Here is a 17,701-nt window from a genome sequence, read left to right as displayed (position 1 = left end):
GTCTACATCGCGTGCAGTGCCGTGCCAGATATGTTCAAACAAACCAACGCCATTTTGGCGTTTGTAACTCACATAAAAGTATACTTTTAACCTGATCCGCACAAGATCCCTTCATGTGGTCAGCTCTTGTCAAAACTTTGTTCATGAGCAGAATGAGATCACAATAATAAAGCGTGAAAAACAACTCCCAAGTTCCTCTCCCAGCTCCAGGATCCCTGATTGGCTGCCTGGCGCTTCTCAACGCACCAGCCCACTTCCTATACACAGCAAAGTTGTATTTTAACCCATGTTCTCACCGCAAACCATGTTATTGTTTGAGCTTTGGAGCCTTGACAGGGCTCCTTTATCTGCCCGTGTCCCCAGTCTTACTGGAATAGACTGGAATGCCACAGCAGAATCAGAGACACCAGTCATAACTCTCTGGTTTGGAAGAGATTGACACTGAACGGTTTCTGCTGACAGCAGGAGACGGTAGGAGGTGAGGAGTGGCTGTGCATGTGTGCAAGATCTGGTTTTACGTGAGACAGGTGTTGCTACCTGCAGGAGACTCGGAAGAAGTGCTATTTTTAAGCTGTGACTCTTCCTCTCTCGATCATCTGACTGATGCTGTCTGGCTCGCTCTCCTTTATTTTCTGTATGCAATGTAGTTGACTAACTTTGACGTTCTGTTGTAGCTGGAGATGTTTGCCGTCACTGCCACAATGCTCCGTCGAGGAGCTTTGAGATACAGTCAGTGCACCATGGCAACCGTTGTCTCTGGCAACAAGACCTCACAGTGAGTTCGAGTGAGGGACCCCGATGGTGTCAGATCAGTGTGTCTTGTGTCAGGGATAGTTCACTCAAAATAAAGATTCTGTCATTATTTCTTCACCCTCCGTGTCGTCCAGTCTTTTTGTGTCCAAAGAATGGAACTATATGAGGGTTCCATGTTGTTTGAACACCAACATTCTTCAAAATATCTTAGTTTGTGTTCTGCAGAAGGAAGAAAGTGCAGTATTTGAAAGAACATGAGGGTGAGTAAATGATGATTAAAAGTGAGTAAAATGATGCATTTTTGGGTGAACTCTCCCTTTAAGCTGGCTTTGTTCATGTGACTATGATGCTTATATTTCTATTGTAAGTTCACTATTGTAAGTTGCATTGGATAGAGTGTCTGCTTAATGTAAATTTAAAATTACGTCACATGAAAAACTAAAATGACAAAGTCATTTGACATGTATTCAGGGGCACGGTCATATACATTGCATTAAAATGTTACTTCATCTATTTACAGTAGTGTGAAAACTTTAGTTGACTTATAAAAATTTAATAATTTCACCGAAATTGAATGCAAGCAATATTGGTGGACCCCCTGCAGGTCCAGAGGCGGTCATGTTGAAGTTCCCTGCAAATAGATCAAATGACTCTGATCTCTTTCTCTCCAGACAGGTGAGAGAGCGACTCAGAACTGAGATAGCAGAGATGAGCAGTCAGTTTCCAGGCTTCAGGCCAGGCCTAGTTGTGCTGCAGGTCCGTCTGCACTTTTCACTCATTCCTTGGGCCCCATATAAAACATCTCGTGGCGATAGCTAGCAGTACAATTTCATATCTCATGATAATATGACTCATTTATTTTCCTTTTTTCTTTCTTTCATCCAGATGGTCATTTGGTAATGTGCCATTTTCTTTTTCTCTCACGGTTGTGGGTGTTTGTGTTAAAATAGAGAATCTCCCTAATATGCCTCACACGTCATGTGTTAATGCATGCAAAAGCGTGCAACGTGTTGTGTAAGAAAGGTTTGTGAGTTTAAGGTCACAGGGATAAGATAATATTTATTACTGCTGCGTGACTCATGTGATCAAAAAAACCTTCACTGCTTAATTTGTTTTACAGCACGTGGTTTTGTATTTTTTGGTTTTGCAAATAATAATGTATCTTTATGTGTTGTATTTAATGTTTTGGCTTTTTAATATTGAATTATATATATTATATAGAACCAGAATATAAGACATTAGGATATATTTGTAGTTTTGATTGTAGTCATTTGTTTGTTGAATCTGTTTTGACCCTCATGTAATTTCAAATCTGTATGGCTTTCTTCTCTGCACAACACAAAAGAAGATATTTTAAAGAATGTTGGTAACAGAAAACCTTTGGTCCCGTTGACTTGCATTGGTTTTGTGTCCATACAATAGAAGTTAATGGGCTGACCATGGTTTTTGGTTTCCAAACTTCTTCAAAATATCTTCTTTTGTGTTCTGCAGAAGGAAGAGAGTCATACATGTGTCACAGGTGACAAGAGGGTGAGTAAATGATGAAAGAATTTTCATTTTTGGGAACGCGGTGTATAGCGATGTATGGCTTAATGCGTTGCAATAGCCTTACACTACTAGCATTTATCATTTGAAACAAATCAAATATTTTCAATTCTTGCACAGCTAGGCAGCCAAACTAAACACAGACACATTAATCAGTTCTTCACTTAATATAAGGTTCTGTAGGATAATATATAAATATGTATATATATATATATATATATATATATATATATACAGTGAGTACGGAAAGTAATCAGACCCCCTTAAAATTTTCACTCGTTGTTATATTGCAGCCCTTTGCTAAAATCATTTAAGTTCATTTTTTTTTCTCATTAATGTACACACAGCACCCCGTCCAGCTGTGTTTGATTATACTGATTGGACTTGATTACGAAAGCCACACACCTGTCTATATATGACCTCACAGTGCATGTCAGAGCAAATGTGTATCATGAGGTCAAAGGAACTGCCTGAAGAGTGCAGAGACAGAATTGTGGCAAGGCACAGATCTGGCCAAGGTTACAAAAACATTTCTGCTGCACTTCAAGTCTGTGATACTTTTCACAATAATAAAGTCAATGCCATTGTTCATATATAATGCCATACATCTCTCTATACCCAAGGATCCTTTTAGAAGTGTTAAGGTAACAATGTATCTATAAAAATACATTTACAGTATATAGATATATTGATCTATATATTATCTATTGGCCTATATATTGACATTTCTAGCTTTATCTGCACCCACCCATGTAGCCTGAGGTGTGTTTTCTATTTTGTTCCAGGTCGGGGACAGAGATGATTCGAACCTCTACATCAGTATGAAGCTCAAGGCAGCGGCCGAGGTTAAATGAGCTGATTTAATAAATGGTATCTTGTTTATCATAAACCTCTCGCTGACGCTGTCTCTATCCCTCACATAGATTGGAATCAATGCGAGCCACATTAGGCTTCCCAAGACAGCCACGGAAGATGAAGTAAGTGGAACAGGCCCCAAGCAATAACAAAAGCTGTGACTCACGTCGTCTGATATTCTGTCCTTTCTACCTTTGTTGCTCTATCCATGCAGCGTTGCCTATGACTCATTATAATGAAAATTGGAGGTGTTGGAAGCATAAACATTACTAGACCTTGTTTAAAATGGCTTCATCCCTCCTGTGATTAACTCAGCTGTTAACACCCTACAAATCTGTGATTATGTGATCTCTCTTTGTATATACTGAATACAGTGGCTGTAACAAGCTACGGTTTGTGTTGCCATGGTTCATCCTCTTACTAGTTGTAAAAGACTTTATATTGACGTTTTAGGATTCACATATAATTATATACATTATACCAATATATTGAGCCATCTGTTAGTTGTTTACTAAACCTCTGTTTATAGAGTCCAGATATGAGAAAAATATCAGTCTATAGGTATGTTTTCTATTTTAAAAAGGGAAATATATGTATGTTATGGTTGTGACAAAAAAATACTTATTTTCTGTCAAATAAAATACACAAACCTGAAGCCATAATACCCAACAAATGGAGAATGGATGGCTCTTCAAATAGCATAAAATAGTTAATTATATTTTACTTTTTATGTGGCTGTTAATGAGGAATATGGAGCGTTATGGATGTATATGGACACTTCGAAAAGCCTTGCCCGACTATGGAAAATCATGCTAAATAAATTTTAAACTTTTTTTTTTTAATTGCTTACCTTTGGTAAAAACTTTCTTTTCTCAGTAATGTTGACATTTGCAAGAAATTGCTCAGATGAGCTCTTTGAAGTAAATGTGGCGCACAGCAAATCAGCCTTTATTTCACAAATCCTCAGACCCTAAAACTGTTTCCAATCATGTTTTTCAGGTTTTGCGTTGCATAATTACAGTCAACGAAAACCCGGCAGTCCACGGTCTCATCGTACAACTGCCTCTCGATTCCTTTAATTCAATTGACACAGAAAAAGTGACCAACGCTGTTGCCCCAGAGAAAGATGTTGATGGGTAAGTGAAATTGGGTTCGAGGAGCAAACAAAGATAGGGTACATTTTGTCTAATGGTGGACAGTTAGACTAATATAGTTACAGATATTTGGTGATTCAGGTCTCAGCTAAAACATTTCACACAGTCTTATAGCCATATTTCATTTAGCATTGAGCTTTTTGTTCCAATTCTGCCAGGATTGTATTATCATTTGTTTTTCCACAGGGTCAGGTTTTTCAATGAAGCACACTATTTGATTCATGTGGCAATTTAGTATCAGTTTCTGGGTCTAATCCCCCTTATTGGACTTTTTTTATACTCAAAGCCTCAGATGTTAGATGTTCATGAATATTAACCCTTTTCCATATTTATCTCAGTAAAAGTATTTTTTGTGGTATTACATGAATAGGCTAAATTAACCTTCAGGTTTGTTAGAAATACCAGCAATTATCTCATCAGCTTTTGATAAATTAGGTTGAGCACTCTGGGTGCATTGATCAGTTTGTTAACATATGTGATTTAAAATTCTTATTTATTATCCAGCACACTTTACATCTGGGGTTTATTTGTGATCTTCGGTGGATTTACACAGTAAAGCGGAGAGATAATAAGCTTTTCAATACTTTTATGGTGCAAGACAAAATGTTCATACTGTCATTTTAACATAGAGGTATAGAATCTGAGACCACTATGTTTTTATTAAGCTTTTTTCTTACTAAATACATGCATTTCAAAGTAACGTTTACAGAACGTTGTAACTGTGTATATGTCTGATATATTTTCCTCCCAGCCTGAACAGTATAAATGCAGGGAAGCTGTCTCGAGGAGACCTGAAGAACTGTTTCATCCCATGCACTCCTAATGGGTGTTTGGAGCTCATCAATCAGACTGGTGGGTGCAAATCTTGTGAACCTTATGAGCTCAACCAATCAACATTCAGCATCACAGGGTGATTATCTGAAAAGCGGCCGTTGTGCTATGGCACAACCGGTGAGCAGTGTCACTGCATAGGTCTGAGATCTATATATGCACACATTTAAATCAAAGAGACCTGATGACAGCGGGTGTAAGAAAAGACCGGAAGGTACCTGAACATTCTTTGTTTGGAGCTCATGAAGAGTCCTAATTAGAAAAGGGCACGTCCTGTTACAAGTGAAGGGTCGGCGTGAAATTACACATTCGTATAGCCTGCGGAAGCCATAGTGAAATGCAATTGTATTTGCCTTATTTCTTGGACAATGAATAAGGAAGAAATAGGTATATGATTCTTTGGTTAAATGCTGTTTAGGAATGCATCAAGGGATTTGATACAGTACAGTTAAGTGTGATTTGTGCAGGTGTGGCTGTATCTGGGAAGAATGCTGTCGTGATTGGACGCAGCAAGATTGTTGGAGCTCCAATGCACGATCTGCTCCTATGGAATCATGCTACAGTGACCACCTGTCACTCCAAGACTATTGACCTTGCTGAACAGGTTCATTTTAATTGCTCACTTTCATTCATCAAATCAAATATTATACTATTACGAAGCTTTAGCTTTGATAAGTAAAAGATCATCCACAATATTCTCTAAACAAATTGTGTTTCACAGAAGAACAACAGTTTAATGGGTTTAAAGGCATAGTTTACCACCCCAAAAAATGAATTCATAATTTATTCACCCTCATGTTATCCAGACCTGTATGACTTAGATATTGGTAGAACACTGGTAACCAAAAACATTATCCCCCTTCAATTTCCATTGTATAGACACAAAACCAAGGATTTCTTAAAATATATTCTTTTGTGCTCCACACTATACAGGTTTTGAATAACAAGAGGCAATAACTGGAATAATACTGTTTATTCTATAATATAGCTCATTAATGTATTATTATATATGAATGATTAATAAAAACTAAAAATAGCTTGTTTTTAATGAATCAAACGGAAATCTGTTGATGCGAGTGTGTTCAAAGATCGTGTTTGACATTTTAAAACTGCAAGATTTCCTGAGAATCACTGATAAATGTCACCTGAATTTACTGTACTGTGTTGGTTTGCTCAGCATGTAGTTTGGTGGAATGAATAGAGAAGGTTAAACAGCAGGCTAACTTTCAGTCTCTTGTTTTCTTTAGGTAGGCAGAGCAGACATATTGGTTGTGGGTGCTGGCAAAGCTGAGATGGTGAAAGGAGAGTGGGTGAAGGAGGGGGCGGTGGTCATAGATTGTGGCATCAATCATATAACAGGTCTCTTTTCTTAACTGTATCAACCTTGTGAAACAGTTTTGGTATGTCAAGCAGTTGCTGTGTTTTACTTTATCTGTTTACCTGACACACACACAGACAGCAGTAAACCCAGTGGGAAACGTGTAGTGGGAGATGTGCACTACCCCTCAACTGTACAGCGAGCTGGATATATCACTCCAGTGCCTGGTGGAGTCGGACCCATGACTGTAGCCATGCTGATGAAGGTATCAGATAGGGAAAAGTGACACGAATACGAGTAAATTACTATTTATTGTCAAAAAGAAATTTGCCCCGGCGTGTGAATACCAGGTTAAAGTCATATCGAGTATCAAATTGGATTTCAACCATTAATTTCATTATTATTTGTGATTCCTTACTCAGTCAATATTAAATATATTAAGCTTTTACATTGTGTAGTATGATTCCTTACTCAGTCAATGTTAAATATATTAAGCTTTTACATTATGTAGTATGATTTTGTCACTGTTGGGCTTGCTCACTGGGAGCCTGCTGACATCAGGTTGAAGGCTTTATACTTGCATTTTGCTTTTAACGTCAGACTAAAATTATAAAGACATAACTATTTTTTACAATAGTATAATCATTTATATAATAACTTATTAGTATAAAATGTTGTAGTATGTAATATATTTCCACTGTAAAGCTGCTTTGGAACAATGCACATTGTAAAAAGCGCTATATCAATAAAATTGAATTAATATATGCATTATAATATTTAACCCCTAGGTAATTATTTGTACAATGTATATAGGAAGAGTTTGGTTCCACAATTATATAGGTTTTTTATTGTGCATTCCAATTAATATCAATCAAACTGCAACTTCCTCAATAAAACACAATAAAAACATGATAACATAAAAAACAGTGAGTTATCTCATTTAGGAATCAAACTGGAGAACAAATATACAAATACAGCGATTTAAGAAATGAAGAAAATTTAAAGACATCAACTTTGTAATGTCATTTATACAAATGCTTTCTATATTTATTCACTGTAAAAGGCTCATGCATTTGCCTTTTTAGTCCGGTTTTAGCATGCTCACTAGAATATTTTGCCATTCCTCAAACAAGATTTCTATTTTAGAGTTAGCAAAATAATTGCCTAAAAAGGTTGTATTTTGCATAGTTGAAGAAATAGCGAATAGACCTACATGTTTTTTTACAAAAGTTGACCTTGCTGTAATTTGCATTCAAACCAGAATACAGTGCAAAGTGCAAACCGGTTTCTGCAGACACATGGGCTTAGGAAGTGGAACATTGTCTACACAAAAATGGAAACCCGAAAGCCTCAGCCAAGGTACTGACATTGAATGCTAATATGACATAATATGAGAGTGTCTCTGGGTAAACTGCTCCTGGAGTTATATTTACAATAATATGCAGATATAAATATCTAATTAAAGATAGTTTTACTTCAACTGTAATAGTATTCAAAGCAAATCAATTAGTATTATGTATTTAATTAGATAATGGTTTTCGATTCAATCCCTATGTCTATAAAGTTTTCACCAAGACACTTTTGAAGGCCATGCGTATAAAATGTCTTTTACATCTTCAGTGGCATTACAATCTCCCCTTCATGCCCGGCCAAATCAATCGCTCAGCTTGCGAGAGAGATGGGTCTGTTTTCTGAAGAAGTGGACCCATATGGAAGGAGCAGAGCTAAGATACAACTGGGTGTTCTGAAACGCATGGAGAACCATCCTGATGGGAAATATGTAGTTGTCACTGGGTAGGCATCTTTACATATAATTACGTGCTGTGCACTAGCATAAATTCAACTTTTAGAAGTGGCAGCACACAACACTTCAGTAAGGTTCACATACTCCATTCACATAGCTCGGGCTTTTAACCGGTTACAAGAAAAAATGATACAAACTTATACAAATGTAATGCCTTGAGTTTTAAGGGCTTCTGAAGGTTTTCAATCAGTGTTATTGTGAACAGAATTACTCCTTCTCCAGTGGGTGAGGGAAAGCGTACCATGGCTCTTGGGTTGGCTCAGGCCTTAGGAGCCCACTTGAACATCAACGCCTTTGCTTGCATTCAAGAGCCTTTTCCTGCATTCTGTTTTGGTGCCAAAGGTGAAAGACAAACAATTTTATTTACTTTGATCAGTTATTAGTATTTTTGGCCGCCCAAATCAAGTCATTTTGCTGTGCTTTTCTTCTTGTAGAATAATGCGGTTGGAGTTATAATACCACATATCCTTTTTTTCCAAGCGGTAGAATGGGAGTGAATGAGGGGCATTATTATTTTATTTCAAAAAGCGCATCCATAGATCGAGAACTGCTCAATATGGATCCGTGGTCTTAACAAAGGTTTTCTGAAGCGAAGCGATGTGTTTGTTTAAGAGAAATATCCTTATTGACAGCGCTATTAACAATAATGTCTAACTTCCGTTAACCCTTCCAGCAATCACAAAATCTCAATATGGATATTTCTTCAAACAAATGCATCAAATCGCTTCAGACGACCTTTGTTAAGACCACAGAGCTGTGTCAGGCTGTCTGTGATCGATGGAAGCACTTTTTGGAGCTTCAAAAAATTGCGCCCATTCACCGGTCATACCTCATTCTACCGCTTGGAAGAAAAAGGATATTTGATATTATACCTCCGACTGTATTATTCTTCAAGAAGAAAGTCATATTCAGCTAGGATGCCTTGAGAGTGAGAAATACATGGGCACATTGTATTTTGTGGCTGAAGTATCCCTTTAATATTGTTAGTCAGCTTTATTGCAATTAAACAATACAAATTATTGATTTTATTTGGTTAAATTTTATTGACAGGGTTTGCTGTAGGAGGCAGATACTCTCAGCTTATTCCGTTGGATGAGGTACAACATTTACCTAGTCCTTCTTAAAGCAAAGATGTAAAATAAAAAATATTGCAATGTGAGTTTCCCCTAAACAAAATAAACCCAGGTCAGCCTTCAACCTTTTGGACAATATGAGGCCGTTTCTACTGCCAGCAGACTGGTGATAGACGCAGTCAAAGCACATGCTCACTTTGAGACCAAGCTCTCGCAAAAGGTCAGTGTTATGTTTGCTTTGTGTCTGTGCATGTCCACCTTGCTTGGACAATTTGCATTTCACGTGATCTTGCATGTGTCTGTCTTCCAGGCTTTGTTTGATTGGATAGTTTCTCTCAGAGAAGGTCAAAGGCCGCTCTCCATAGCTCAGCTTAACCGACTGAAGGCAAGTCATACAACATAAAGTCTACAGTAAAATATTTATTCCAAGAACAGTGTTTGCAGTATGATGACACTGTTACAGTGTTCTTTATGACCTGCAGAAACTGGGCATTGAGAAATCTGACCCCTTGACCTTCACAGAGGCAGAGATAAGACGTTTTGTCCGATTGGATATTGACACAGATACTGCAGCAGTATGTATTAGTATTGTAATGTCAATTCAGCTCCATGCACGAATTCATTTCAATGTAATGTTCCTACGTGTATTCATATGATGTGTTCGTGTAGCTCAGATGTAGAACAGCTGTGTTACCAAAGCAAAAGTCATGACTTAGATTGAATGCACTTTAAATTGATTTGCATGAAAGCATCTGCCAATGTGTTAAAATGTTTTGCATTTTCACATATGCAGGAAGTGAAAGAGAATGGTATTATATAATATTATAGAAGCTGGTTAGCTAAGCTTAGTTTTCATTATTGTTTTTTGACAGGCCGAAATTCCTCAGAGTTACTTTAGATGTTCATAATACCATGATCTTATAGCTAACATTGATTTGTCATAAAAGGACCCTACCATAAAAAATAGGTTGATGAACTCCTTTAAATGTCTTTCTGTGCTGTTTAGGATTGTGACTTTTTGGGAAATGAGATCATGGCTATACTGTCACTTAGCAGTGCTGAGGAAGATCTGAAACAGAGGCTGTCTAGGATAGTTGTGGCTATAAACAAATCAGGAGATCCTGTCACCACAGAGGATTTGGTCAGTATTTGTTTTTTCTGTATTTTGTTCTTGTGTGATCTTATGTACACATCTTGTCATTGCAGGATATCAGTGGTACATTGGCCATGCTTTTGACAGAAGCACTGAAACCTGTCCTGATGCAAACTGTGGAGGTAATATTTAACAGTGCAAAATGTGACATGACCACAGACAATGTCCCACACTGACCTTAGTAGTATATATATTATTATTCTGAATAAATTTTCAGAAAAATTATAATTTTATGTCTCAACACACCTCGGTCCTCTTGTCTAGGGTACACCAGTGTTTGTTCACACCAGCCCATTAGCTGACATTGCCCAAGGCTACACTTCAATCCTGGCAGACAAAATTGCCCTAAAATTGGTTGGAAGTGAAGGATTTGTAGGTGAAGTAAACTTTTAGTTAACTCCAGATAAATTCAGTTTATTTTTATGCTTTAAATAGCATTCATTCATGTTGTATGTAAACATACGGCACAATGACCACTTTACATTGCTTTTACAACAGTGTTGTTAGAGATTATCTTGGCTGTTGGAATCTAAATAAAACAAAATAGACATATTTATATGCACTCACACTATAATCTTATTTTTTTCAGTCAGCGAGTCTGGTCATGGTGCTGACGTGGGCTTGGAGAAGTTCTTCAACATTAAATGCCACTACTCAGGCCTGAAACCAGATGTGGTGGTGATAGAGGCTGATGTTCGTACCTTAAAAATGCATGGCAGTGCCCTCCCTGTGAGTCAGATCTCAAGGATTAACGGAATGATTCACTTACACCAATAACACATCAACTGTGCTTATTAAATAATCAAAGTTGTTCTTTTTAACTGAAGCAGTAGCTCAGAGTGGATCATCCTGGGTCATAAACCCATATCTAGCGCTGTCTAATAATCTGCTCTCGCCTAAAACCACACACAGCTGTGCCGTTCTCAAAACCAGCCTAAATACATTTTAAATAGACCACTTATGGCCTGCCTTTTTATTAAACATAAAAGCACATGCCAGATTGAGTTATGAAAACATTCGTTATTCTGAAATATGGAAGTGTTAATTGCTTATATGAATATGTGCAAAAACTTTTACATATCTCAACATATTGCATGTGGCTAAAGTGTGCTCTTTATTTGATACTATTTTTTTTAAAGCTTACATTTTATAAATCATTCTTACTACAACATAAATGCATGCATACTGACTTCAGATATATGTAGATAGATCAGTTATTGAATTTCTTTAACATTAGAGTGATGTCTCTTAATAAATACAATTATATTGATCTACTCTGGCCACAAGATGCATACTGTTTTCTAAGAGCTCAATTGATCTTTGGGCTAATGCACCTCACCATCTTTGATGAAGTCCCCAGGCGTCAGGTTCAGTGAACTGCATGAGAGAATATTGAATGTGATGGAAAGAATCTTCACTTAATTTTCTTATTCGTAGATCCAGGCAGGCTGGCCTCTTCCAAAAGAGTATTTACAAGAGGTAGTACAACCTAGATCCTTAAGCCATCACTTTTTAATGCAATTCTTAATCTCTTAATCTCTTCAATTTGGGATAATGACTTAACACTGTGATATTTACAACAATATTACCGTAGGAGCAGTTTGCTACAGATTGCAGTCATATCTCATGTGTATGAAAGTAAGTTATGTTTAAAACATGGAGCCTAAGAGATTTTCTGTGTCTTCATTTCAGAACCTCAAGCAGCTTGAAAAAGGCTGTTTTTATATGAAGAAACAGGTGGAGAATGCAAAAGCCTTTGGCTTGCCGGTGATAGTAGCTTTCAATATTCTCAGGTACAACATCAAACTAACAGGTACTGCTTGTCTACACAACCATGTTTATCTAACTTACTATTCATTCTTCATTTTTTACATATTAGCGATACTGTATGTAGGGTCAGATCTGAGCGACAGCTTTCCTGTGTAAATGTGTAATGAAAATCACTTTTGATAATAGCGTCTGCCAAATGCATAAATGTTAATATCTATACTTTAGAATTAGCATTTTACACCCCATTTGTTTATTAGACATGTTGACTTATTGATCCTGAGAAGTGTTGTCATCGCATTCATTTAACATATTTTCTTACTGAAATTGGTAGGAATGCGTTTTCAAGGTTCATCTTGACATGTTTACAATATCATTACACGTTTTTTCACATTATGTCTGTAATTGATCACAGTAACTGCAACAATAGGAACGATGAAGTAAGATTAGTTTTCTTACCTTGTGTAACTGAAGCACAACCAGCACTCCTACTCTAAGTGAATGTTTGTGAATATGGGCTCTTGTTTTAATTGGCATAGCTGTGATACTAACGCTGAGCTGGAGCTGGTGTGTAGCCAGGCAAAGCAGGCTGGAGCTTTTGATGCAGTGCAGTGCACTCATTGGTCTGAGGGGGGCGCTGGAGTGCTGACTCTGGCTGAGGCTGTTCGGAGAGCAGCACAACTACCTGGCCAGTTCAAGTTCCTCTACGACTCACAGGTACTAGTTAAGGGGGTACTAGTTAAAATTACAGTGAAATCAACACTGATGGTTCATGTTTTTTAACGGAATATTGCAGTGATTATTGTAAATAATTTATCCTTATGGGTCATTATTTGGGTTATATATTAACTTGTGTGGCTTCATAATCTTTTATCAATAACATAAACTTCCCATCTTTCTCCAAATGAAATTGGAGAAAGTGGCAGTGCGTAACTCGCTCCTGCGAGTTGGGTCGGACCTCCCATCATCCAGGTCCTTCAGGGTTTTAGTCTGAAAAACCTGGAGGACCGCCATAACGTGGAGAGCGGAAGTGGCCTGTCCTGCGGCATTGCTAGCTGCATACAAGCCTGGGACGGAAGCCTAGGTCGACCCCTCCCCCCAGGTGGCAGCTGTTTGCGGGCACAGGTGCCCTGCAACTGCATACTCCACCTGGGGGAAGTTGACGTAGGCTTGGGCCGCCCCGCCATCGATGGAAGTCACAGCTACAGAGCCCGCTAGCCTGAAATGCGACACTGATGTCAAACCTGTCATGATGTGTCCCGTGTGCATCGTCTGATAGAAACGAATGCTGGGGGATTCTTTAGTTAATAACGTAGAGATTCCCACAGGCACAAACAAGTATTGGATATCAAAGCTCTAATAAGCAACACCGTCAGAGTTACCAATAATTGCTTTGTTGATTCTTGCATATACTGTGGAGCGATTTTATTCTCACTCAGGATCCTGTTTTTTCAAGTGTCCTCTGCTCTAATATTCCACACATAACGCATTCTGAAATCAATTAACGCTTTATATATAGAGCTGTTTCATTACCAGCCAGTGACTTTATCATGCATGAAATCTATTTATTTGACAAGGCCTAAATATAACCAGCATGAAAATTGTTCATCACACATAGCCTCGCTGTAGGAATCTTAAGGTATTAAATACAGATTGGTCCCATCAGTTGGATTAGTTGATAATATCCATTACTTACATAAAGGTTGTTCAACAAAGATAAATGTGAACTTTCAGATATCAGCTGATGGTAAGTTAAGAATGTTGGCAAAGCAGATGTATGGAGCGAAGGACATAGAGCTGTCACCAAAAGCCATGGAGAAGCTTGCACTTTACACAAAACAGGTGAGAGAAAAATGTCACAAAAAAAGTATATATTCCTAGCAGGGTATGTATGTATGGTTAATGCTCTCGCAACACAAACACTATTCAATGTCAACAGCAAAGTGTATATAAAGTGCGCTAAAATGTAACATTATGAATTTATTATGCATTTAGCAGACACTTATCTTACGTGAATTGCAGTGCATTAGGAGGTTTACATTTCGTGGTTCTTGGGGAAGTTTATGAAGCATTTTATTTCATTTATCTTATAGTAGCTGTCTATGATCCTAATTTATCAGACCTACAACTTATTTAGAGTCGTTACCTCAGCCGGTTAGGCGCATGCCATTGACTCTTCATTTATCCAGCTGGTTAAGATTTCTCTCCTTTAACTGGCAACCGTTCAGTTTGTCCAGATGGTTCAAAAAGTGCTAAAAAATTCTGTTTTATTTTCCCTCCTCCTTTTTTTCTCTTGGTTTTTCCTGTCTAAAAGGGCTTTGGGAGTTTGCCGGTCTGCATAGCCAAGACACACCTGTCTTTGAGTAATGATCCAGAGCTGAAAGGAGTGCCCTCGGACTTCATCCTGCCCATTACAGATGTCAAAGCTATTGCTGGAGCTGGTTTTCTATGTGCTCTGACTGACTCAGTGAGCTCATGTTATTCATAAAAAAATGTATGTACAGACATTCCAGATACACCACCATTTCATATCTCAAGAAAAGGCATTAGGTTTGTTTTAAGACTAATGGTCACTAGCTGAACTTACACACTTAAGATGAAACAAAACTATATTTGAAATGAGCCCTTTATCACCTCTACTTTTTATGACACTGGGTCAATTCTGTTCCATCTTCTTTTGTCAGCCACTCAATGAGTCAGTCAGCACCCTAGAAATAGAGTAGAATGAGACAATATCTGGTCACGCATGTTGAAGATATTTTTATACAGACACGTTGCTAGGCTGCATGCCTGTGCTGAAAATGAGCTGTTCAACAAAAGCCACTGGTGGTCCAAGTGACCTCACCCATCTATGTTCATCTCAGATAACACATGCAAGTGAATTTGTGTAATTTTTCTATAAGTGCTATTTTCATATACAGTTATGTTAACCTCAAACATCTAGTAGTCACTTGGTCTTGTTTTGATTGACTTTTTTATTCTGTTTTTTTCTTGAGCTTGCTTTCGGCTTAAAAACATTATTAGCAATATTAGGCTAGCTAATTCTGCTTCCTTCACCATAGCTAATTTCTTGACTCTCCAACAGATAAATACAGAAACGGGATGATCCCATGTGGCCCTGTTTCCATGGAAACAACCTTTTACAGTGACTGCAAGTAACTCAATGATTACTTGCGCTAAGATAGGTTTAATTAATGATCAATTCAACTTTTAATGTGTTCTCAGAAGTAGACGTATTATGAAAGCTCAAGAAGTCTCTTTAGACTAATGAAGTCGTCAAATTGGCCCTGTCATCTCTGTGTGGTTACCTGGATTTCAGGTGTGGTCACTCATTCCTGCATTAAACACGTCTATGCACTGTCATCTCGAGTTGTATCGGTCTTCTCTTGTGTTAGATTTGGAAACCACTGTTTATTCATTATCTGTTCCACCTTGAAATGGGAAGTGAACAGTCACTGAACTGTTTAACTGATGTGTTGCTTTTGTTTAGTCCATACATGATTTACTGTTTTAGTTTATTATCTGTATAATATTTAGCAAACTGTGTTTGCTTTGTATTATAGTGTATAGATATATTGTTCAGTTTAGATCCCAGTTCATTCACAGTGTTTCCTGAACCTTTGACATTTCTGGAAACCATAGATGCCATAGCAACATAGATCTTCATTTTATTCCCAGAAATTGCCAGTTGCTATAGATACTAAACTGGTTGTAGGCTATAATTAGATAATTGTATATTTGTATAGTTTATTTTTAGCCTCATTTCAAGACACATTATCCAGCAGCCATTCCTGCTGCCCAGTGGTCATTGTTTGCTGTCAAACTGTCCTCTCTAGCATATTTGTTTTATTTTATACTTTAACTGTTAGCCTATAATGTGTACAATACTTTTGGCGATAGAATGTCTTCTAGTATAGAATAATATGTTTTTGTATTCAATTGTTACATCAATATTTTCAAATACTATTAAATTAATTGTCACCTTTTTATCTGCGTTCAGAAGGAAAATCCCAAAATAAAAGCTGTTATAATGTTTAACACATTTTTGTTTTTGAATAAATTATAAATTGGTCTCTCAGTTTGTGCCTGTTTGTTAAATCAGGGGTTGAGCAATATAATGTGGTCCACTCTCTGCCTAAATAATCCTATGTGGTAGCCTAGTTTTTGGTAAAAGCTTTGCAAGTTTTCTTTCAGGGGACATTTCCTCCAGACCTTTGGGACTAAGTGTGACTGAGCATTAGCATTGGTGATTATTGTGTATGTCATTTATATTTTAGTGGAAGATGCAGTTCCTCTTCTAGCGATGTTTCACTAATGGCTAGTGGTGAACCTTAAACTTTTTAGTGTAAGCTACGTGAAATACATATTTCTCTGCCAATATAAAATCATAATGTGAAGTTGCATGGCGAGGTTTTCCAGTGATATCAATAGTGTTGTATCATTGGCAGAGCGGTATTGGATGACTGGGTGACAGACACGCTCACAGAAGTGTCAATCAGATGGTCTCTATGGCAACAGATGGGTGCGTAACCGGCTGAGTGACTCGAAGCGTGCAGTCTCAGCGCGCGGTAGATCTGCGACTGCGAGTGGATTTATAAATCTCATCCTCCTCTTTCAGCGAGACAGTTTACCTGTGCGCTTTCCAGGTAGGCATTTTAACTTATAAAGAAGCATGCTGGTACGATAGGTCAACTTTGAGATTAACCATTGGTATGTTCTAGAACAAGATTTATTGACGGAAATCACGACAGTTTTGTTTTATGTTTTTGACTTTAAAATGAGTAGGAAATTTCATAAGTTTCTATAGATCATCTAAAGAAAGAGTTTGGACAAACTTGACAACACAAAATTGCACGTATGCTTATACTAAACATAATTTTGTCTTTTGTGATAGGATTACTGTTCACAATTTTTTAAGTTCATTTAAATTCATTGATTCGTTTTAGTTTTGTCATTATTATTATAAAGGTTTTTAAATACCTTTGTGTAACTGTGTCACGCGGCACGCCCATCGTATAAAAAAACTGCACAAAGGCTCTGTGTCTTATAAAGATCATTTTAAATGCATAGAAAATTATGTGGAAAGAACGTGTAATAAGAAATCGATGTATACAAATGTAAATAAATATTCATAATTTAATCTAAAGCAGTTTGTCAAGACAGTGTTTTGTTTTTGTGTTGGTTCGCAGAGTTGTCATACATGAGTGGAAAAAACGTCCGATTATGTAATCGCTCCAATATTGCAATTCCGGACTACTATTGACTTTGGTAGTGTTTGATCAACCATGTCCACACAAGAAACAGAACTGCCAAATTGCCAGGAAAAAGTGGGCTTGAAGAGAAAACCGACAGGACCACCAAGACTCCTGCTGGGAAAGTCCAAATCAAGAGACAACGCAGATTCTCAGAGAAGGCTAAGGCGTGATAAATGTTGTGAAGACACATCAG

The 17,701-nt window shown here is 37.5% G+C and overlaps 1 protein-coding gene across 3 annotated transcripts; it reads left to right on the top strand.

The window, feature by feature from the left end:
* Nucleotides 1-306: 306 nt before the first annotated feature.
* Nucleotides 307-16,291, top strand: mthfd1a (methylenetetrahydrofolate dehydrogenase (NADP+ dependent) 1a, methenyltetrahydrofolate cyclohydrolase, formyltetrahydrofolate synthetase). Of its 3 annotated transcripts, XM_079474757.1 has the most exons (27): nt 307-478; nt 675-775; nt 1,425-1,509; nt 3,084-3,143; nt 3,222-3,275; nt 4,153-4,289; nt 5,059-5,159; nt 5,606-5,742; nt 6,386-6,497; nt 6,594-6,721; nt 7,718-7,815; nt 8,077-8,250; nt 8,466-8,602; nt 9,311-9,357; nt 9,446-9,553; nt 9,644-9,718; nt 9,816-9,908; nt 10,340-10,474; nt 10,540-10,608; nt 10,751-10,862; nt 11,076-11,215; nt 11,924-11,965; nt 12,179-12,279; nt 12,793-12,970; nt 13,988-14,095; nt 14,568-14,747; nt 15,339-16,291. In XM_079474757.1, the coding sequence occupies exons 2-26, from the start codon at nt 681-683 to the stop codon at nt 14,739-14,741; spliced, it is 2,700 nt and encodes an 899-aa protein (XP_079330883.1). In that variant the 5' UTR covers nt 307-478; nt 675-680; the 3' UTR covers nt 14,742-14,747; nt 15,339-16,291. The 3 variants fall into 3 exon arrangements, with proteins under 3 accessions (XP_079330883.1, XP_079330882.1, XP_079330884.1); XM_079474756.1 differs by having other exon boundaries at nt 14,568-16,291; XM_079474758.1 differs by lacking the exon at nt 9,644-9,718 and having other exon boundaries at nt 14,568-16,291.
* The last annotated feature ends 1,410 nt before the right edge of the window (nt 16,292-17,701 follow it).

Source organism: Barbatula barbatula (assembly GCF_947034865.1).
Source record: "Barbatula barbatula genome assembly, chromosome: 15".
Classification (NCBI taxonomy): Eukaryota; Metazoa; Chordata; class Actinopteri; order Cypriniformes; family Nemacheilidae; genus Barbatula; species Barbatula barbatula.
The sequence above is the reverse complement of the archived record's forward strand: the minus strand, read 5'-3'. Positions and strand labels throughout refer to the sequence as shown.

What these genes read in the sequence shown, in the direction of transcription:
- mthfd1a (XM_079474757.1), top strand. Translation starts at nt 681, where the DNA reads ATGTTTGCCGTCACTGCCACAATGCTCCGTCGAGGAGCTTTGAGATAC. An exon ending in AGCTTATTCCGTTGGATGAG is followed by an intron (nt 9,358 to 9,445) that starts GTACAACATTTA and finishes AAATAAACCCAG; the next exon opens with GTCAGCCTTCAACCTTTTGG. An exon ending in CTCAGCTTAACCGACTGAAG is followed by an intron (nt 9,719 to 9,815) that starts GCAAGTCATACA and finishes TATGACCTGCAG; the next exon opens with AAACTGGGCATTGAGAAATC.